Here is a 23033-nt window from a genome sequence, read left to right as displayed (position 1 = left end):
TTACTAAAAAATATATGCAGTACAAATAAATCCAATGCAGCTTCATACCTTACACACATAGCTCCTCTAACATGCACATGCGGGACTCATCTCTCCAGGAACAATCCTCTTGTGCAATACTCTTTTTCCAACCAGCCCTGAAATAATACCAGCCAGATCTATTTTCTTCTCTTTTCCAACTTTTCTGAAGAGCAATGGAAATAAACTAATGATAAGTAAAGCTACTGCACAATTTTCCCTTACTGAATGAAACTTTTCAGTTAGTTGTTTGTAGTTGTTCATTGCTAATCTCTCACATGTTTCTATCCCTTAACAATAGGGCATGTTGTTTCCCAACTTGGAAAATTAACATGAACATCCACACTGACCTGGCAGTTGTAGACTGCAGTCATTTTCCAGGCGGCCAATTGAAGGCCACGCACAAAGCTGCCTTTGTTGTGAGAAAAATAATTTCTCTGAAGTTTATGGTGATATTGAAGTTGCTCTGTACAACCCACTGCTCCCGGCCCAATACACGCTACTGGCAGCATTCTGTGAGGAGTACAGAAGACATGGGAAAGAGGGTTAATCTATTTAATGATATAATAGAACTTGATTGTCTCTTCTTCTGGGTTCTAAATTTTAATATTTGAGGTTTTTAAATTTTATCTTAATTTTAAAGGGAAGTAATTCATTGTAAACCCCTATTCTTTTTTTCCTTCTGAATTATTGAAAAAACAAATCAAGTAGTTTCTTTGACACTTGTTAATTATAACCTACTAAAATTACTTGGCAGTAAACCTGGCAAAAAGTAACATGCCAAGGCAAGTAAATTTGGCCCTAAAAAACACAAACAATATTTATATGCTATGCTTTGCCAGATTTTAAAAGGCAAATAATGATTGTTATTTGATAACTCTCATTCCAAGAAGGTAAACATTAGCCTTCCTTTCTGACAAGGAATGGTAGATCAAAATCTTAATTGACTAATTTCCAAGAAAATGAAAAAGCTGTAGTTCAATAAATCACCTGTAGCTTAGCTATTCCTGGAAACCCTCTCCTTTGCAATAAATTTAATTAAGACAATGGAAAACCACCATTCAACTCCAGGAACAAGATACAATAGATAGCCTGTATCTGATGATGAACAAGCATAGTTAAGAAGCAAAGTAAACTGAACTGTAACTATTTTTCAAATCTTCAATCACTGGAAACTCAAAGCTTATTTTTTCTCTTTGTGTTTATCTTTCAGATGTCTTTCCTTTAAAACCAGAACTTTGGTTGAGTTCAGTAATCTTTCATACAAGGTGTGCCAAGATTCTGATTCCATTATTTCTGGCATTCTGAGAAGGAAAAGAAAGATAAATGGCTAGCAGTGGCTCTCTCAAGCATGGGAAGGTCAGTATGGTGATTATGGCTACTGAAGGAATAACACAGAGACAAAGGGTTTACTAAATGAAATGAGAAACACATTTGATGGAATGAACAGCAGGCTGGAAGAAGAGCAGGAATGAATTAGTGACCTAGAAAACAGAGTAATGGAAAGTAATCAAGCTGAACAAAAGAGGAGAAAGACATCTACAAAGTGGAACAGACTTAGGCAACTCAGTGATTCCATCAAATGTATAACATTTGATGGATAAAATAAAATAACATTCTTCCAAAAGAAGAGTAAAAGGGGCAGAAAAATTTATTTTAAGAAATTATTAGCTTCACTAATCTGGGAGAAGGAAACTAATATCCAGAGCCAGGAGGCACCAAGAACCCACAACAAAATCAACAAAAGCAGATCCACACCAAGATATATTGTAATTAAAATGGCAGAATGTTGAAAAATTAAGCATCAAGACCAAAGAAAACAATTACATACAAGGGAAATCTCCTAACTCTATCAGTGATTTTTCAGCATAAAGCTGGCAAGCCTAACATGAGTGCTGAATGGGAAAAAATCTACAGCCAAAAATACACTATCTAGCCAGGCTATCATTCACAATAGAAGGAGAGATAAAGAGTTTTCCAGAAAAACAAAAATGAAAGGAGTTCATGGACTACTAAACTAGACCTGAAAGAAATATTAAAGAGGACTCTGAGTGGAAAGACCAAAATGACAGTATGAAAATAAGAAACACAAAAGCAGCAAAAATGAATATTTTTATTAAAAAAATCAGTCAAGGAACTCACAAAATTAAAAGATGTAAAATATGACACCATATACCTAAAACATGGGGATAAAGGGACTAAAAATTGGTTTCAAACTTAAAAGATCATCAACATAATATAGATAGCTATGTGCACAAAAGATTATATACAACCATAATGGTAACAATAAATCAAAATCCAGTAATAGACATGCAAAGAATAAATAAAAAGAAATGCAAATGTAACACTGAAGAAAGCCAGCAAACCATGACAGAAAGAGAAGAAAGGACTGACAGAGTAGGCAGTCAGTTAGACATGAGCTGGAGGCAAAGGCAGTAAATAACAGGTGACACATTAGAAGCCTCAAGGAATTTCTGGGTTTTCTTATTCTATTCCATTGGTCTATGCGTCTGTTTTCGTGCCAATACCATACTGTATTGATGATTACAGATTTGTAATACAGGCTAAATTCTGGGATTGTGATGCCTCTAGCATTGGCTGTCTTTTTCAACATTACTTTGGCTTTTTGGGGTCTTTTGTGGTTCCATACAAATTTTAGGATTCTTTGTTCTAACTCTGAGAAGAATACTGGTGCTATTTTGATTGGGATTGCACTGAATGTGTAGATTGCTTTGGGTAGTATCGACATTTTAACGGTATTTGTTTTTCCAGTCCATGAGCAAGGAATGCTTTTCCATTTCTTTGTGTCTTCTTCAATTTCTTTTATAACCTTTCTATAGTTTTCAGTGTTGTTTTCTTTTACCTCTTTGGTTAGGTTTATTCCTAGGTATACTATGGTTCTTGGTGCAATTGTAAATGGAATCAATTCCTTGATATCTTTCTGTTGCTTCATTATTGGTATATAGAAATGCAACCAATTTCTGTACACTGATTTTATGTCCTGCGACTCTGCCAAATTCATGTATCAGTTCTAGCAGTTTTTTGGTGGAGTCTTTCTGGTTTTCCATGTATAGTATCAACCTTGCCATTTGCAACAATGTGGATGGAAATGGAGGGTATTAATGCTAAGTGAAATAAGTCAGAGAAAGATACCATATGATTTCACTCATGTGTGGTATTTGAGAAACTTAACAGAAAACCATAGGGGAAGGGAAGGAAAAATAAGATACAAACAGAGAGGGAGGGAAACCATAAGAGACTCTTAAATACAGATTAACTGAAGGTTTATTAGGGTGGAGGGTTGGGGGGTGGGGAAAATAGGTGATGGGCATTGAGGAGGGCACTTATTGGGATGAGCACTGGGTGTTGTATGTAAGTGACGAATCCAGTAAATCTACTCCTGAAGCCAAGACTAATGGAATGAAAACAAAATAGTTTTTATTATCAGATATTATATACCACCTTACTAAAAACCGCTAAACTGTATACTTTAAAAAAGGTAAATTTTGGGAGATCTAAATTATATCAATAAAAATTAGACTGTGAAAATAATAAAGATTAAATTTAAAAATTTTTAGTTTTTAAAAGAATTTTGTATGTGGAATATATGTAAATAAGTATGTGATTTCAGGATAAAATGTAAATGATAATTCTCAAAAAAGAAGCTCAATAATAAAAAATAATCACCTGAAAACACTAAACTATCTATATATCCCAGATTATGTAACAAAATTAGGTTATATTCTCATCTTACAAAAGGAGGAACTATAAGCTACTATTTACAGTTGATGTAAATAGAAAAGGTAACAAAAATTTTAAAGATTACTAGCAAAATGTAAAACAATGTATTCTTTTCAAGTCACATAAAAAAAACGTTAAAGAAAAGAAATTTAAATTGAGAAGGCAATCTGTGAATGCAAACCGCTGCCGTGCCTATGGAAAAAATAAGAGATTCCTCAAAATTTTAAAATAGAACTACCATACGATCCAATAATCACACTACTGGGTATTTAACCGAAGAATACAAAAACACTAATTCAAAAGGATATATGCAACCTTATTTATAATAGTCACAGAAACAGCCCTAGTGTCCATCCAGAGATGAATGGATAAAGGTGATACACACACACACACACACACACACAAAATATTACTCAGCCATAAAAAAGAATGAAATCTTAATCTTGCCATTTGCAACAACATGGATGGATCTAAAAAGTGTAATACTAAGTGAAATAAGTCACCCAGAGAAGACAAATACCATATGATCTCACTTTTATATGGAATTTACGAAAAACAATGAAAAAAAAGACACAAACCAAAAAACCGACCCTTAACTATAGAGAACAAGCTGACAGTTACCAGAGAGGAGGTGAGTGGGGGGAATGAGTGAAATAGGTGAAGAAGCTTAAGAATTCATCTATCATGAGGAACACTGAGTAAAAGTACGTAATTTTTTAATCACTATATTGTACACCAGAAACTAATAGAACACTATTAACTGTACTGTAACTTAGAAAAAAGAAAACAAAAAATAGCAGGAAAGCATTTTTAAAAGTTTACAGACAACCAGTTATCCACTAAATAATTAAATTCACCCATTAAAAGTCCTTTAGGTATGACATTTTAAAGTATCTGCATATGATCCATTTATTCTTTTTTTAGTATTTATTTTTGAGAGACAGAGAGAGAGACAGAGAGTGAGCAGGGGAGGGGTAGAGAGGGGAGACACAGAATCTGAAGCAGGCTCCAGGCTCTGAGCTGTCAGCACAGAGTGCAACACAGGGCTCGAACTCACAAGCCGTGAGATCATGACCTGAGCTAAAGCTGGATGCTTAACTGACTGAGCCACCCAGGCACCCCAGCATATATGACCCACTTAAAACAAAAAGCTCTAGAAAGCTTAAGTGGAAAAGGTAAAGATACATAAGAAAAGACGGTCATTTTTTTTTAAATCAACAAGTCCCACAACTTTATACAGTAAATAACAGTGCTAAAATATATATAAAGTAAAAACTGTTAAATGTGCAAAAAGAAATGGATATAAATTCAGAAGTACAGGGACACTTGTTTAAATGTGCAATTATAGTCAGCATATAAATAAGGTTAAATAAATGTCATTTGATGTCAAATAAGGTACCCCTTACAGGTGAGAATCTGGACCTAAAAGCAAAAGTAAAGTGATAAAAAAATAAAAATAAAAATGTTCTTTTATACAGTTACGTGAAGAAGGGAGGATGAACAGACTGAAAATAGGAAGACAATCTTCCTGAATGGCAATCAGAATTCATTGTTCGTTGTTAGTTCCATAATGAAATACATTTCTAGGAAATGCTACTTTGAGAAGGCTAGCTCCCATCTGGGTGCCCCTATTCTATATTTATATAGCTCTTTACTCTTTAAAAAGTGCTTTCACATTCCTATTACTTGCAGCACTGTAACATATAGGAAAGGACAGTGATATTTAGAAAATAACAAAACAGAAACTCATGGAAGCAAAAAAGCACCATGACTCAAGGAGGGGAATTCCTGTTGCCCTAAGAGGAATGCACGTGTATAAAAATGCCCTACATATGCTGATAAAGAACTGCCTTTCATGTTCAGCATTTCTATTCCCTCCAAGAAGAGTACTAATGCTGAAGCAGCAGCAACAGCAGTGAAAGACAAACATGAGTGTGAAGGGCATGGTTATAGTCTTGGCGGTGATATTCTGTGCTACAATTGTTCAAGGTATATGGTACTTTTTATTTCTTAACCTATAAATTTCTTTTCTAGTGCTTCAAATGTCTTTTCTTCCATCTTTTCCTAAAAGATTCAATTTTTATTTAACCTCATACATTAGAAGTTACTACTGCTTTGGCAGAAAATGTTTGAAGTATGTAAGGCACTAGAGATGATTATTGAAACTAGAAATGATATACTTCATGGAATTTTTGATTTGGCTACAATATCTGCCAAGAGCCTTAAGCAATAATCTTAAATGTCTGTTAAGATTTATATGAAGTAATGTTATTAGCTTACTGGAAAAATTCTTGAGCCTAAAAGCAAGAGGCAAATAAGCTTAACCTCCAATAAACCTTCATGTTTCCCTTTATTCTTTAATGTGGTTTGTTCACAAATTTAAAGAGAAAAATCAACACCTGACTTTAGTTCCTTTCCCAGTGACAGCAGTGTCAAGTGCTATTTGACAAATTGCTATCTTTATCCTTAATGAAAACCCTGCTTATGTTTTTCACCAGGATTATAAACTACAGAGATCTGCTGCAATCAGATGTATTAGTAACTGATTCTATGATCTGTTCTAGGTTTCCCCATGTTCAAAGGGGGACGCTGTCTTTGCATAGGCCCTGGAGTAAAAGGAGTGAAAGTGGCAGATATTGAGAAAGCCACCATAATTTACCCAAGTAACAACTGTAACAAAATAGAAGTGATGTAAGTAATGAACTCGCTAAATATGACAGTGGTAGAAGCTTTTTTGTTTTGTGTTTTTGTTTTACTTATGTTTTTCCATCCAAAATTTAAGACTGTTTTGGATCTTCCTTAACAGTATCACCTTGAAAGCACATAAAGGACAAAGATGCCTAAATCCCAAATCGAAGCAAGCAAACATTATAATCAAGGTAGGGTACCAGATTAATTCCATTTTATAACTGGTTTTATCCACGACAGATCTTTTGAAAAAACAGCTGCAAATAGGATTCTGCTATGATTTTATGTGAAGCATTTTGATAAGAGGTCTTTGGTTATGACTAGTTTCCCTCTCCTGCCATATATTTTACATGTCACCTCAATCACTTGGAAACAAGAATAGCACAATGTTTTTAAAACTCTCATTTTCTCATTTCAGAAAATTAAAAGAATGAATTTTTTAAAATATCAAGATGTATGAAGTCCTGGGAAAGAAAATTTGAAAACCTAGAACAAGTTTAACCGTGACAACTGAAGTGATAAGAATTCCACAAGAGGAAAGTGATTTTCTCCTGCCTGTTGCAATGTACATTCATGCATTTCTGCATCAGTGAACCTCAGAGTTCTGATGGTTATAATTATTCTGTGACAATGAAAACATTTCTGTCTCTAGAAGTTATGTCTCTGTACTTGATCTATCTGCCATATTACAACCTTTAGTTACAATGGAGACATAACATTACTGGACTCAAGAAGACCTTATAAGTCAAAAGCATACATGTGTGTAATAAACATTCCCCAAATAGTTTTAATACAAATCCATTTTTTACCCTAAAATCATACAGCACATATATATCTAGGGAAGAAGTTCTTATATATATTCCCATTTTATAAAAGGCTATAATTTATGAAATGTACTATTAAAAACATAAGCTAAGGAAAACTGGTATGAGTGCAAATATTTTATAACTGAATTAGTAGCTTTGGTCTTAATTTGATTTTTTTCAGCAACTTTTCATTGAGATGTTTTAATGCAATAAAGGTGTGTGTGTCTATTGTGTATTTTATCTATTCTTGTAAACTGTAGCAATATTTTGGACACATTTTAAATATAACAACACTTTTGTCTACCAAAAAAATGTTGAAAAATAAATATATGCAAATGTCTGGCAGTCACCTTTAGTTTTTGGGATTCTTTTCTTTTTTAATTTAAATTCCAATTAATTAACATACAGTGTAGTATTAGTTTCAGGTGTAGAATTCTGTGATTCATACAACATCCGGTGCTCATCACAAGTGCCCTCCTTACTCCCCATCACCTATTTAGCCTCCCCCCCCCCCCCCTCCCCTCTGGTGACCATCAGTTTGTTTTCTAGAGTTAAAGAGTCTGTTTCTCATTTTGCCTTTTTTTTTCCTCCCAGGTTCATTTGTTTTCTTAAATTCCACAAAAGAGTGAAATCATATGGTATTCGTCTTTCTCTTATGTCGCTTAGCATAATACTCTCCAGCTCCATCCATTGCAAATGGCAAGATTTCATTCCTCTGGATACCTGAGAAATAATTCCATTTCTTCTTTATTCATCAGTCGATGGATTTGGGCTCTTTCCATAATGTGGCATTTCACAAAGTACAATATTCATTCATGATAAAAATCCTCAACAAAGTAGGGTTAGGGGGAACATACCTCAACATACTAAAGGCCATATACAAAAGACTCACAGATAATATTATCCTCAATGGGGAAAGAATGAGAGCTTTTTCTCTATGGCCAGGAACAAGGCAGGGATGTCCACTCTCACCACTGTTATTTAACACAGTACTAGAAATTCTAGCCACAGCAATCAGACAACAAAAAGAAAAGGCATCCAAATCAGCAAGGAGGGCAGTCAAACTTTCACTATCTGCAGATGACACGATACCCTACATAGAAAACGAAAGACTCTACCAAAAAACTTCTAGAACTGATACACAAATTCAGTAAAGTCACAGGATACAAAATCAATGTACAGAAATCTGTTGCATTTTTTTTATTTTTTAAAATTTACATCCAAATTAGTTAGCATATAGTACAACAATGATTTCAGGAGTAGATTCCTTAGTGCCCCTTACCCATTTAGCCCATCCCCCCTCCCACAACCCCTCCAGTAACCCTCTGTTTGTTCTCCATATTTATGAGTCTCTTCTGTTTTGTCTCCCTCCCTGTTTTTATATTATTTTTGTTTCCCTTCTCTTATGTTCATCTGTTTTGTCTCTTAAAGTCCACATATGAGTGAAGTCATATGATTTTTGTCCTTCTCTAATTTCACTTAGCATAATACCCTCCAGTTCCATCCACCTAGTTGCAAATGGCAAGATTTCATTCTTTTTGACTGCCGAGTAATACTCCCATTGTATATATATGTATATACACCACATCTTCTTTATCCATTCATCATCCATCGATGGACATTTGGGCTCTTTCCATACTTTGGCTATTGTTGACAGTGCTGCTATAAACATTAGGGTGCATGTGTCCCTTCGAAACAGCACACCTGTATCCTTTGGATAAATACCTAGTAGTGCAACTGCTGGGTTGTAGGGTAGTTCTATTTTTAGTTTTTTGAGGAACGTCCATATTGTCGTTGCATTTCTATACACCAATAATGAAGCAGCAGAAAAAGAAAACATGGAATCAATCCCATTTACAATTGTGCCAAAATACATAAGATATCTAGGAATAAACCTAACAAAAGAGATAAAAGATCTGTAATCTGGGATTCTTTTTCTTAGAAAAACACCTAACCTACTTTTTTAGTCATGCTTACACCCTAAAATTTTGGGATACCTACACAGTTTTACTTTGAAAAGAATCCAAATCAGTTTTTTTTCTACCAAAATCCCACAACCCTTCTTAAAACAGAAACAATCTTATGTTTTCCAAAAATTAAAATGCCTTTAAAATTTTTAACTTATATTTCAAGAAATATACAGTCACCTGGCATCACACAGAATTGTTAAGAACTATATTATAATGGGTAGTTGTGAAAAACAACTGTCTCCTTTTTTTAAAGGGGCCTTCCTAGGTTCAAACCCCTGGAGTCTGGGTTGGAGGCCCAAGAGAAAACCAAAGGAAGATCCTTCCAGTAACCAAAGCAAGGTCTTAGCCAGACCACTCTGATCCCAGACTTTGAACTCCAGCTACCACCACAAAGATACTATCAATAGAAAAGTATTTAAAGTTACAGTAGTAGTAGTGTAAATCAGAATAATGGCTTCCTAAGACATATTCCTGTAGCATGACTATGGATAGTCCCTCCTGCAACCTAGTTCCCTTTAGATTTTTGTCTATTTTCCAAGCCTGATTCTTCAGTCTTTCTGTAGATTCTTCAACTAACAACTAAATTTGTTTTCTCCTGAAGCTAAACAGTGTTGGTTTCTCTGCATGTAACTAAAAATCTCAGCTGATACAGCACTTTATATAGACACCTATACATTTGAAAAATGAAAATATTTGTTACAAAATTATCATAATCAGGTATTTGTTAATTTAAAAACAAAAAAGATTTTAATGTATCATTTGTGTATCTTTCCCATTGATATCGAAGAGCCAACCATAAAGAAGATCAGAGAATGGACAGAAAAGTAAATAGCAGAGCAGGGTGCCTGACACCAAACAAGCCCTCTAAATGACTGGCTTTTTTACTGGTGCCCACAAGCAATAATGAGAAGTCAGCTGTTATCCAAGATATTTGTATATAAGTCTCTATAATCTATATCACATATTTACACTATGATATATAATATATATACAGTATAAAGACATAATATATAATATAGATATACAGCATATAGATTTAAATATAGATCATAAACTTATATAAATTTCCATACTGAAATGAGACCTCTATATCAATTCCCTGGATAGTTTTAAGACTTGGATCTAGGGGTGCCTGGGTGGCTTAGTCGGTTAAGCGTCCAACTTCAGCTCGGGTCATGATCTCTCGGGTCATGATCTCACAGTCTGTGAGTTCAAGCCCCACATCGGGTTCTGAGCCCACTTTAGATCTTCTGTCCCCCTCTATCTCTGCCCCTCCCAACTGGTTCTCTTTCTCAAAACAAATAAACTTAAAGAAAGAAAAAGGAAGCATAATGCATTGACCTTCTACCTATCCACTTTGGTATTACTTCCAACACTTAATAAATTTCTTTTTGAGTATTCTATGCAGACAATCTTCTCTGCAAAATTTTATTTCTTCCTCCCCCCCCCATTCTTATGAATTCCTCTTTTTTGTTTAATTTTTCAGGCTAGGACCTACAGCACAATAAAAAAGAAGTGAAAAATGGGCATCTCTGTCTTGTTTTGTAAATTCCCAGTGTTCTTTATAATAGGTAAGACAAGTTAGCTAAATAAGCCCTTTCCTAAGTGTATCTGCTGCATGATTCCAACCCCCAGTTCTAACAGGAGAGTCACACCTTTAGCTGCAGACTAACAGAAACATCTGACAACACAAATAACTTCATCATCCAGAAAGGAAATACTATTTGTTGCACATGGGAGAAAAGCTGAAATCTGGTCAGAGAGCGGCTACATTTGTGAAACGCTGGCTGGTGAAAAACTCATTTAGATTTGTTAAAATACCCTTCTAATCTGCTGTCATCTTTAGAACAGCCTGAAAAGTGGATGGGTTAGGTGTTACAAGGAGTACCTGAGAATAAGAAAACTGAAACGCATACAGATGTAACATTTGTCTAAGATAACAGAGCAAGTCAGAGGCAGATTTATATATATCTAAATGTCTAGCCCATCTCATCATCCTATCAAGTGTGAAGAAAGCAAAACACCATATGGTCTAAAATGCATCTAAACAGAAGTTATTCTCAGCCTTCCCAATCATGATGATTTTAAGGATCTACCCACCCACTTTGCACTTTGCTCATGCTGGCTATGAATGAGGAAACATATAAATAATTTAAAAGTGTGTAACCAGTATTACCAAACATCAGCTAAGAGAATCTTATGGGAGTTCAATCAAAACTATGAAAGGGAAAGCTATGCCCTCCTCTCCCACACTGTCCAAGGAATATTATACATCAACTGAGGGAATTCCCAAGTCTACAGAAATCACTGAACTCCTGCTCACTTTTTTAGGAAATTTCTTCTAAGCACACTGGTTTCTCGGAAAGCATTTTTTTCTTGGTCTACAACAAATAGGTCAGAGTGCTCTGTTTCTTTTGGCCTGATGCCATAATTGGAGGATTAAAGATCAATCAGCAGCATCTGAAACTGAAACTAAAGACAGAATATTTCCTTAACTCTTGTTTTCTTTAAAAACTGGACTCAGATTGGGGCACCTGGGTGGCTCAGTCGGTTGGGCGTCCGACTTCGGCTCGGGTCACGATCTCACGGTCCGTGAGTTTGAGCCCCGCGTCAAGCTCTGGGCTGATGGCTCAGAGCCTGGAGCCTGTTTCAGATTCTGTGTCTCCCTCTCTTTGCCCCTCCCCTGTTCATGCTCTGTCTCTCTCTGTCTCAAAAATAAATAAACGTTAAAAAAAAAAATTAATTAAAAAAAAAATAAATAAATAAATAAAAATAAAAACTGGACTCAGATCAATGAATACAAAGAAAGAGAATATATCCAAAGCTTTGAAAAAACTGGAATATGAATTTAAGGAAAACTGTAATTTAGATTTTTATTCAAATGATTCATGTAGTCTTGGCTGTGGATGTAACAAGAAGAGCTGGCTTGCTATTGTCCCTAAAAGGTTGATTTTTTTCCCCTAATTTTTCTTCATATTGATAACACAAAGTTTCTCTCCCCTGAGGCAAATCCCCATTCAAAACAAGAATAGAAGGATCCTTTGTTTTGATTCTATGCTCACCAGACAACACTCTGATTGCTAATTCAACTTTCTAGATACCGTGATACTGGAAAAGAGTGACATGGATACCAGACTGAATATTCCCAGTCACTGGGAGATCCTAATTATAAATAAATAAATAAATAAATAAATAGTCTTAGTCTCCTGTAGATTTGGTCAACTGAACTAATTATTTGACAAAATTAATTCTTTACTCTGGATGATTAGGAAAAAAATGGGAGTTTCTGGACTGTAAAACTGAGAACTAGGCCCTACAGAATCCCAAAAAGGTGTTACCATTCCCATGAGATTCTACCAACCAGCCTGACTGGTTGGCTGGCTTCCTGTCATTTGTTGTGACATTTCTCTAATTGCATATGCTGCTTTCCCTTCCTGGCCATCTTTCTAAATGAATACAATATTCATGTGAACACTCCTGATCATAAGGAGTACATTCTTCTATGAACCTCTATATTACTTATTGTCTGAATCACTCAATTGGCACTGATCATAGTTTCTTTTATTGATACTGTTTCATAATTTTTGCTCTTTGCAATTAGAATTCAACCATTAACAACAGACACTGGATCGATATATCCCCTGGGATTAGCTTGATTACTAACATAAAGTACACAAACAATCAGAACAAGCACAACTCTCCTCATTATTCCTCCAACACTATCCATGGCCATATATGTAATGTACGCGGAAGAGTTTGCATTCCTTCATTTACTTAAGAAGCTTTTTAGGAGTATCACCCTTTGTATATTTACCCCATAGTCCTTGGAATGAAGACTCTGGACTATAGCTAGCTGAGAATATTTGTATTGATTCTACCTACTTGAATCCATACTAACTTCTGGGGAAATTACAATCTTAAATTAAACTTCGTTCTTCAATCTAGAAAAATCAATAATACCCATGTCCTAATGTAGAAATCTGAATCAATGGAAATTCTTTTTCAAGACATACAATTCTTATTTATGTTGTTTCTTAAAGTCTGTATAGATTCATTCATCTATCCATCTTCTTATCCAGTATTTACTGAATACCTTCCATATGCCAGGTGATATTCTAAATGGCTAGGGATGCAGTTGTGAATAAGACTGATAAGGTACCTGCTCTTTTGGGCCTTACATTTTATTGTGGAGAAATAGACACTAAACTAATAAAAAACTAACCAAATATCAGATAAAGAGAAATACCAGGCAGAGAATTAAAGTAAGATCATGGCTGCTTTAGATCGTATGCTAAGAAAAGGCACTAAAGGGGTATCTGGGTGGCTCAGTCGGTTAAGCTTCCAACTTCAGCTCAGGTCATGATCTCATGGTTAGTGGATTCAAGCCCCCATCAGGCTCTGTACTGACGGCTCAGAGCCTGGAGCCTGCTTTGGATTCTGTGTCTCCCTCTCTCTCTGCCCCCTTCCCTGTTCATGCTCTGTGTGTCTGCCTCTCAAAACTAAATAAATATTTTTTAAAAATTAAAAAAAGGCACTCAACTCCAAATGCCAAGAAGGAAATCACCCATGCATAAACAGGAAAAAGCATTCCAGATAAAGAAAACAGCTAATCACTGTGACTGGAGTATAGTAGCTGAGAGAAAACAATATGAGATGAAGACGGATGAATAGGTAAGGGACAGATCACAGAGAACTCCGTTAAAAAAGTCAGTTACAAAATTAGGTTTAATTCTAAACATAACTAGAAGTTGCTGGAGGGTCATAAGAAGAGGAGTGCCATGTGACTTATGTTTTAAAAATATCCCTCTTGGGGTGCCTGGGTGGCTTAGGCATCTGACTCTTGATTTCAGCTCAGGTCTTGATCTCAGGGTATGAGAAAAAAAAAAAAATCACTCTGCTCTGCTACAGGAATGAAAAAGAATGAAAGCATACATCTAGAAAAAGATTTCTACAAAAATGTTTGTGGTAGCTTTATATGTAAGAACTAAAATCTCGAAAGAGATGAGGTGTCCACTGACAAGAGAATTGATAAACCAACTGGTGTATTTGTTCAATGGAATACTATGCCGCAGTAAAGACATACAAAATACTGACTCATGCAACTATGTAGATGAATCTAAAAAAATATGCTGAGAGGGTTTGAGGAGGAGTTAAGATGGCAGAGCAGTAGGGGGACCCTATGCTTGCCTCAACTTTTGAACACAGCTAGATAAATAGCCAATAATTCCCAACACCCAAGAAACTGATAAGAATGCTGTGAGAATAAACTGAAGAACTAGAGGGAGAAAAGAAGTCACATCGTGGAAGGTAGGAGGTATGGAGATGTGATTCTGGGGATAAAAGAATTGCGGCTACTGTGGAGGGGAAGGAACCTTGATCTCTGAGAGGAGAGAGAAAGAGAAACAGAAAGCAGCACAGGGGATTGCATAACAGAAACATTTCCCAAAAACTGTTGACTGGGAAAACTAGAAAGCCTGATTATTCCAAGTTTTAACAAGCAGTGGAGCTCAAAGTCTGAAGTTTTAAAAGTCTGCACCACCACCAGGTAGAGCCTGACAGGCACAGTGGTGCTCCTGTGGGGAAGGAGGGCAAAGGCCCAGAGCAGACAACGTGATCTGAGGATCCCCTAAGTCACACTGTGAGAGACAGTTTCTCTTCCTGGAGTGCACCTGGGAGAAGTGGCATGGTCTTTCAGGAGACAAAAGAGCTGATGGGCACCAATGTGCGAATTAGCATAGGAACAGAGATACCTGCTTGAAAGCACCAAACTTGATGCCAGCTCTTTGCTGTGCTTTACCATCAACCCCAACACCTGTGCAAAAGCTGCTACAGCTTTTCTGGACTAACCAGCACCAGCTGCAGAGTGGTAAGACACTCCCCCCCCCCCCCCCCCCCCGAGGATCAGTGCCTGTTCCAACCTGGCCAGGTCCCCAAAATTTGGAGTTCTGAAACCCAGGTGCATGCCTAAGAAAAAAACACAGGGGGCGCCTGGGTGGCGCAGTCGGTTAAGCGTCCGACTTCAGCCAGCTCACGATCTTGCGGTCCGTGAGTTCGAGCCCCGCGTCAGGCTCTGGGCTGATGGCTCGGAGCCTGGAGCCTGGAGCCTGTTTCCGATTCTGTGTCTCCCTCTCTCTCTGCCCCTCCCCCGTTCATGCTCTGTCTCTCTCTGTCCCAAAAATAAATAAAAAACGTTGAAAAAAAAAATTTAAAAAAAAAGAAAAAAAAAAAGAAAAAAACACGGGACTAGCGTGCCTCCTAACATGCAGATAGCTTGGACACTGGGTGAAGGCAGGGATCTGATGGAAGCTGGGGACACAAAAGGGGAAATTGTTCACTCTTCTGTGAAGGGCTTCCTGAACAGCGGTGGGTACAAACTCCCATCTCTGGGGAGGAGAGTGGGCTAATGCCGTTCCCTTCCCAACTCCCCACCCTCCCCACTCCCACCCACTAGCACTCACAGACCTCAGTGAGCAACACAGCATCCCCAAGTGGAGGCTGGAGGCACTTACACCAAGCCCCATCTCCCTGCACCCTGTGCATGCATCTTTATTAGGCCAAGTTGGCCTGAGAACCAGCTCAGCAAACCCCTCCACCAGAAGACCAGCATAAACCCCTTGCACACACGAAGGCTACTGATCATAGAGTTCCGCAAAGCTTCAGCTCTAGGGGAAATAGGATCTAGCCTCTTTTAACAAGCAAACCAAAACACACCTAATTAAAACTTGCCACACAGTGGACAAGGTCCAAACACTCCCTATGCAGGCAAGGAGAAACTCTGCAGTGAACTGACCTGAGGGAAAGAACAGCCAAAACACAACAAAAGAGTGCACACTTTGAAACAATTCCGAAACACAAGGCCCTAGACAGTATAGATCTTTTTCTTAATATAGTCGTTACTCTCAGGAGAATGAAATATACTAGGCTTTCCTAATACACAAAAAAACAGTGACACAGACAAAATGCCAAAATGGATGAATTCACCCCAAAAGAAAGACGAGGAAGAGCTCTAAGTCAGGAATCTAATCAAAATAGATAAGTAATATTCCTGAACCAGAATTTACAACAACAATCAAGGATACTAGATAGACTTGAGAAAGGCATAAAAGACACTAGAGAATCCCTTACTTCAGAGATAAAAGAACTAAAAACTAATCAGGCCAAGTAAAAAATGCTATAACAAAGATGCAAAAACGACTAGATATAATGACAATGAAGATAGACAAAGTAGAAGAATAAATTAGTAACAGAACAGATAAAATTATATAAAATATGAACCTGAAAAGAAGAGGAAAGGGAAATTATTGGATCACAAATGCAAACTTAAGGAACTCAGCGACTCCATAAAGTATAATAATATTTGTATCATAAAAGTCTTAAAAGGAGCAAGAGGAGAAGAGCAGATTTATTTGAGCAAACTAGCTAAAAAAACTCCCTATCTGGAGAAGGAAACAGATATCAAGCTCCAGGAGGCACAGAGAACTCCCATTAAATTCAACAAAACCCAGGCAACGCCAAGACACACCATAGTAAACATTTTTAAATATAGAGATAAGAATCCTTAAACAACAAGGGAAAAGAAATCCTTAACCTACAAGGGAAGAAAAATAGGGTTCACAGCATCTCTCTCCACAGAAACCTGGCAGGCCATAACAGAGTGGTATGATATATTCAACCTGTTGAATGCAGCCATGAATGCTTTATCCAGCAAAGGTGTCATTCAGAATAAAAGGAGAGATAAAGAGTTTCACTGGCAGCCAAACAAAAAGGAGACCACTAACCCAGCCCTGCAAGAAATATTAAAGGGGACATGCTGAGTGGGAAAGACCAAAAGCAACAAAGACTAGGGGGTGGGGGGAAACAGAAAAAAATCTCTGGAAACAGCAACTTTAGAAATAACACAATGGCACTAAATTCTTATCTAGCCATAATTACTCTGAATGTAAATGGACTAACTGCTCCAAACCAAAGAAAAAGGGTATCAGAATGGATAAGGAAACAAGACCTAACTATAAGCTGCTTACAGAAGACTCATTTAAAAATTTTTTTTTAATTTTTATTTTTGAGAGAGAGACCAAGTGCAAGCAGGGGAGGGGCAGAGAGAGAGAGGAAGACACAGAACCCAAAGCAGGCTCCAGGCTCTGAGCTGTCAGCACAAAGCCCAACACAGGTCTTGAACCCATGAACCCCAATATCATGACCTGAGCCAAAGTTGGACACTTAATTGACTGAGCCACAAGGCTCCCCAGAAGCCTCAATTTAGCCCTAAAGAACCTGCAGATCTAAAGTGAGGGAATGGAGAATCATCTATCATGCCAATGGACATCAAAGGAAAGGTGGACTAGCCATACTTCTATCAAAAAAACTAGATTTTAAGCCAAAGACTGTAACAAGAGATGAAGGGTACTATATCATAATTAAGGGTCTATCCAACAAGATCTAACAATTGTAAACATTTATGCCCCCAACTTGAAAACACCCAAATATATAAATCAATAAATAACAAATATAAAGAAACTCATTGATAATTATAATAATAATAGGGGGCTTTAACACCCCACTTAAGAAATGGACAAATAATCTAAGCAGACAATCAACAAAGAAACAATGGCTTTGAGTGACACACCAGACCAGATATATTCAGAATATAACACATATATATTATATATTAACACATATATTCACATATATTCAGAATATTTCATTCTAAAGCAGCAGAAATCATATTCTTCTCAAGTGCACATGGAACAGAATAGATCACATACTGGGACACAAATCAACCCTCAACAAGTATAAAAAGACTGAGATCATATCATGCATACTTTCAGACCACAATGCTATGAAACTTAAAGTCAAGCACAAGAAAAAATATGGAAAGGCCACCAATACATGGAGGTTAAAGAACATCCTACTAAAGAATGAATGGGTTAACCAAGGAATTAAAAAAGAAATTAAAATTTACATGGAAGCAAATGAAAATGAAAACAGGACAGTCCAAAACATTTGGGATACAGCAAAGGTGGTACTAAGAGGGAAGTATATAGCAATATGGGTCTACCTCAAAAATGAAGAAAACTCTCAAATATACAATCTAACCTTATACCTAAAGGACCTAAAAAAAGAACAGAAAATACAGCCTAAGCCCAAGAGAAGAAAAATAATAAAGATCAGAGAAAAAATAAATGATACAGAAACAAAATAAAAAACCAGCAGAACAGCTCAACGAAAATAAGAGCTACTTCTTTAAAATAATAAGTAAAATTAATAAACCTTTAGCCAGACTTACCAAAAAGAAAAGAGAAAGGACCCAAATAAAATTACAAATGAAAGACTAAAGATCACAACCAATACCAGAGAAACACAAACCATTGTGAGATCATATAAACCATTATGAAAAACTATATGCTAACAAATTGGGCAATCTGGAAGAAATGGATAAATTCTAAGGAACATACAAACTACCAAAACTGAAACAGGAATAGACAATTTGAACAGACCCATTACCAACAAAGAAATTGAAGCAGTAATCAAAAATCTCCCAACAAACAAAAGTCCAGGACCAGATGGCTTCCCAGGGGAATTCTACCAGACATTTAGAGAAGAGTGAATACCTATTCTTATCAAACTGTTCCAAAAAATGCAAATGGAAGGAAAACTTCCAAACTCATTCTACAAGGCCAGCATTACCTTGATTCCAAAACCAAAGACCCCACTAAAAAGGAGAATTGCAGGCCAATATCCCTGATGAACATGGATGCAAACATTCTCAGCAAGATATCAGCAAATCAAGTCCAATAGTACATTAAAAGAATCATTCACCACTATCAAGTGAGATTTATTCCTGGGCTGCAAGGGTGATCTAATATTTGCAAATCAATCAACGTGATACACCACATTAATAAAAGAAACAGTAAGAACTATTTGATCCTCTCACTAGATGCAAAAAAGAATTTGACAAAAGACAGCATCCATTTGATAAAAGCCCTCAACAAAATAGAAATAGAGGGAACATACCTCAAGATCATAAAAGCCACATAGGAAAGACCCACAAATAATATCATCTTCAATGGGGAAAAAATGAGAGCTTTTCCTCTAGTCAGAAATAAGACAGGAATATCCACTGAGAGGGCTAGGCTAGGAGTCCTAGCCTCAGCAATGAGACAACATAAAGAAATAAAAGACACCCAAAATGGCAAGTAAGAAGTCAAACTTTCACTATTCACAGACTATGTGATAACTCTACATAGAAAATCCAAAAGACTCCACCAAAAAATTGCTAGAACGGATATGTGAGTTCAGCCAAGTCTGATATAAAATGAAAATACAGAAATCTGTTACATTTCTATACACCAACAATAAAGCAGCAAGAAGAGAAATCAAGTGCACAAAAATCCATAAGGTATCTAGGAATAAACCTAACAAAAGAGGCAAAAGATATGCATTCTGAAACTATAGAACACTTATGAAAGAAACTGAAGACAACCCAAATAAATGGAAAAACATTCCATGCTCATGAACTGGAAGAAGAAATATTGTTAAAATGTCTATAATACCCAAAGCAAACTATGTATTTAATGTAATCCCTACCAAAATACCACTATCATGTTTCACAGAGCTAGAACAATTCTATAATTTATACAGAATCACAGAAGATCCCAAATAGCCAAAGAAATCTTGAAAAATAAAAGCAAACCTGGAGGCATCACAATTCTGGACTTCAAGCTATATTATAAAGGCTATGATTATTAAGATAGCATAGTATTGCCAATGAAACTGGATCAGTGGAAGAGAATAAAAAAACCAGAAATGGATCCACAACTATAGGCCAACTAATCTTTGACAAACCAAGAAAGAATACCCAATGGGAAAAAAAAAAATGTCTCTTCAACAAATGGTGTTGGGAAAACTGAACATGCAGAATGAAGATGGACACTTTTCCTACACTGTACACAAAAATAAACTCAAACTACATGAAAGGCCTAAATGTGACCCAAGAAACCATCAAAATCTTAGATAACACAGGCAGCAACTCCTATGACCTCGGCTGCAGCAACTCCTTACTAGACATGTCTCTGGAGGCACAGAAAACAAAAGCAAACATGAACTATTGTGATTTCATCAAGATAAAAGGCTTCTGTACAGTGAAAGAAACAATCAACAAAACTAAAAGAATATCTACAAAATGGAAGAAGATATTTGCAAATGACATATCAGATAAAAGGTTAGTATCCAAAATTAATGAAGAACTTATCAAACTCAACACCCCAAAAATAAAAAATCTGGTTAAGTAATGGGCATAATACAGGAACATTTTTCCAAAGAAGACATCCAGCTGGCTAACAGACACATGAAAAGATGCTCAACGTCACTCATCATCAGGAAAATACACATCAAAACCACAATGACATACCACCTCACACCTGTCAGAATAGCTAAAATTAACAACAAATAAAACAACAGGTTTTGGAAAGGACATGGTGAAAGGGAACACTCTTAACACTGTTTGTGGAGATGCAAACTGGTGCAGCTACTCTGGAAAACAGTATGGAGGTTCCTCAAAAGGTTAAAAATAGAGGTGCCTTGATGACTCAGTTGGTTGAGCATCCAACTCTTGATTTTGGCTCAGGTCATGATCCCAGGGTTGTGGGATCAAGCCTTGCATCATGCCATGTTCAGCATGGAGCCTGTTTGAGATTCCTCCCTCTTCCCCCTGCTCCTCTCCCTTGCTCACATCCTCTCTCTAAAGAAAAAAAAAATTAAAAATACAACTACCCTAAGACCCAGCAATTGCACTACACTACTAGGTATTTACCCAAAGGATACAAAAATACTGACTCTGAGGGGCACATGCACCCTGATGTGTACAGCAGCATTATCAACAATAGATGAATTATGGAAAGAGCCAAATGTCCACCAACTGCTAAGTGGATAAAGAACAAGCAGTATATATATACAATGGAATATTACTCAGCCATCAAAAAAAATGAAATATTGGGGCACCTGGGTGGCTCAGTCAGTTGAGCCACCAACTCTTGATTTTGGCTCAGTTCATGGTCCCACAGTCATGAGACTGAGCCCTGTGTCAGGCTTCACACTGAATGCAGAGCCTGCTTAAGATTCTCCCTCTCTCCTTCTACCCTTCTCCCCTGCCTGCTCTCTATCGCTCGAAAATTAAAAAAAAAAAAAAAAAAAAAAAGAAATCTTGCTTTTTGCAACAACACAGAGCTGGAGTGTATTATGCTGAGTGAAATAAGTCAGGCAGAGAAAAACAAATACCATGATTTCACTCATATGTGTAATTTAAGAAACAATACAGATAAACACAGGTAAGGGAAAAAGGAGAGAGAAAGAAAAGCAAACTGTAAGAGACTCTTAACTATAGAGAACTGAGGGCTGATGAAGGGATGTGGGTGGGCGATGGGCTACATGAGTGATGGGTATTAAGGTGGGCACTTGTAATGAGCTGAGTTTATATGTAAGTGATGAATTACTAAATTCTATCCATGGAACCAATTGTACCCTCTATGTTAACTAGAGGGTAACTAACTAGAATTTAAAATTAGAATTTAATTAAAACTAGAATTTAAGTTAAAATGTGAAAAAAATAAAATATGTAAACATATAAGTAAATATTAAAAATATGCTGAGAAAAAGCCTTGAACCAAAGAATACATACTAAAATTGTTCTGTTTATATGAATTTCTAGAAGAGAACAAATCTATATTTAAAAAATTCAAAAGAGTAGTGGTGTCAAGAGAAGAGGAGATGGGGTGAGGACTGACTGGCAGGTAGCGTGAAGGAACTTTCTGGAGTGGTGGTGATGTTCTATAACTTGATAGGGGTTTGGATAACTTGGATATACAAGTGTATGTAATTCTAAGATTGATTTACTGGTACACTTAGGATCTGAACTTTTCAACATACATGAATTTTACCTCAAAAAGGAACCATAAGGGGCACCTAGGTGGCTCAGTCACTTACGTGTCTGGCTTCAGCTCAGGTCATGATCTCTCAGTTCATGAGTTCAAGCCCCACATCAGGCTCTGTGCTGACAGCTCCGAGCCTGGAGCCTGCTTTGGATTCTGTGTCCCACCCCCCCCCCTGCCCCTCCCCTGCTTGTATTCTCTTTCTCTCTAAAAAAAAAATAAATAAACATTTTAAAAAAAGAACTATAAAACCTAACTATTGAAAGCACTTCTGGGATGATGAAGTAATGACCTCTGTAAAAGCAAAAACAGCACTGGAAAAAATTGTCAAAACCCTATTTTTCAAAACTCTTCAATTAACCAACAGTCTGCAGCAGTAGGGAAAATATCTAAGAAACAGCTTGATCTCAGTAAGAACAGAAAATTTTCTGGCACTTTTCACTGTCCTATTCTCATTCCCCTCTCCCAGTAGCTTTGAAAAATAACAGCCTCACAACTATGTATCTCTGAAAAGCTGCCTCAAAGCCAATGGAGAGGGAGAATCAGTTTGGAGCTCTCAAAAAGCCCATCCTAGATGATTATCACTAGTGACTTGGTTAAAAGCTTTCTTAAAACCTCACATGGCTTGTCTTTATTTAACTTGACCCTGGACTCACTTACTGTGAAAAAGTAATTGTTTAACAATTATTAAATGCCTGAAGTAGGTGGGTCTAATAAAAGACTGAAACTTATTTTAAAGGAAAGACTAGGGAATGAGAGGTCTATGGAGGGCTTTGAAAAGCTCCAATATAGTCCTAAGAATCTAGAAGTTCACACACTAGTGCAGGGCTGTGTGCACATTCAGAAGAAACCTGAAATGGCCCTAATCTTTCACCTCAAGCTGACCC

The 23033-nt window shown here is 36.7% G+C and overlaps 2 protein-coding genes across 9 annotated transcripts in view; one reads left to right on the top strand and one right to left on the bottom strand.

Annotated features, from left to right (window-relative positions):
- ART3 (ADP-ribosyltransferase 3 (inactive)) overlaps positions 1 to 23033 on the bottom strand; it is a 142465-nt gene that overhangs the window by 81246 nt on the left and 38186 nt on the right. The window contains exon 1 of one of the 8 annotated variants that reach the window (XM_049630660.1): positions 49 to 67. The exons of the other annotated variants lie outside the window; for them this stretch is intronic. The gene's annotated coding sequence lies outside the window, so the exon portion shown is untranslated. Of the gene's footprint in view, positions 1 to 48; positions 68 to 23033 lie in introns of those variants that run through there. 8 annotated transcript variants of the gene reach the window in all.
- Positions 5618 to 7602, top strand: CXCL11 (C-X-C motif chemokine ligand 11). Its single transcript, XM_049630668.1, has 4 exons — positions 5618 to 5748; positions 6324 to 6450; positions 6566 to 6638; positions 6866 to 7602. Exons 1-4 carry the CDS (start codon positions 5688 to 5690, stop codon positions 6905 to 6907), a joined length of 303 nt encoding a protein of 100 aa, XP_049486625.1. The 5' UTR covers positions 5618 to 5687; the 3' UTR covers positions 6908 to 7602.

The sequence above is a fragment of the Panthera uncia genome, chromosome B1 (genome assembly GCF_023721935.1).
Source record: "Panthera uncia isolate 11264 chromosome B1, Puncia_PCG_1.0, whole genome shotgun sequence".
NCBI classification, from domain to species: domain Eukaryota; kingdom Metazoa; phylum Chordata; class Mammalia; order Carnivora; family Felidae; genus Panthera; species Panthera uncia.
This window is presented reverse-complemented; position numbering and strand designations above follow the sequence as displayed.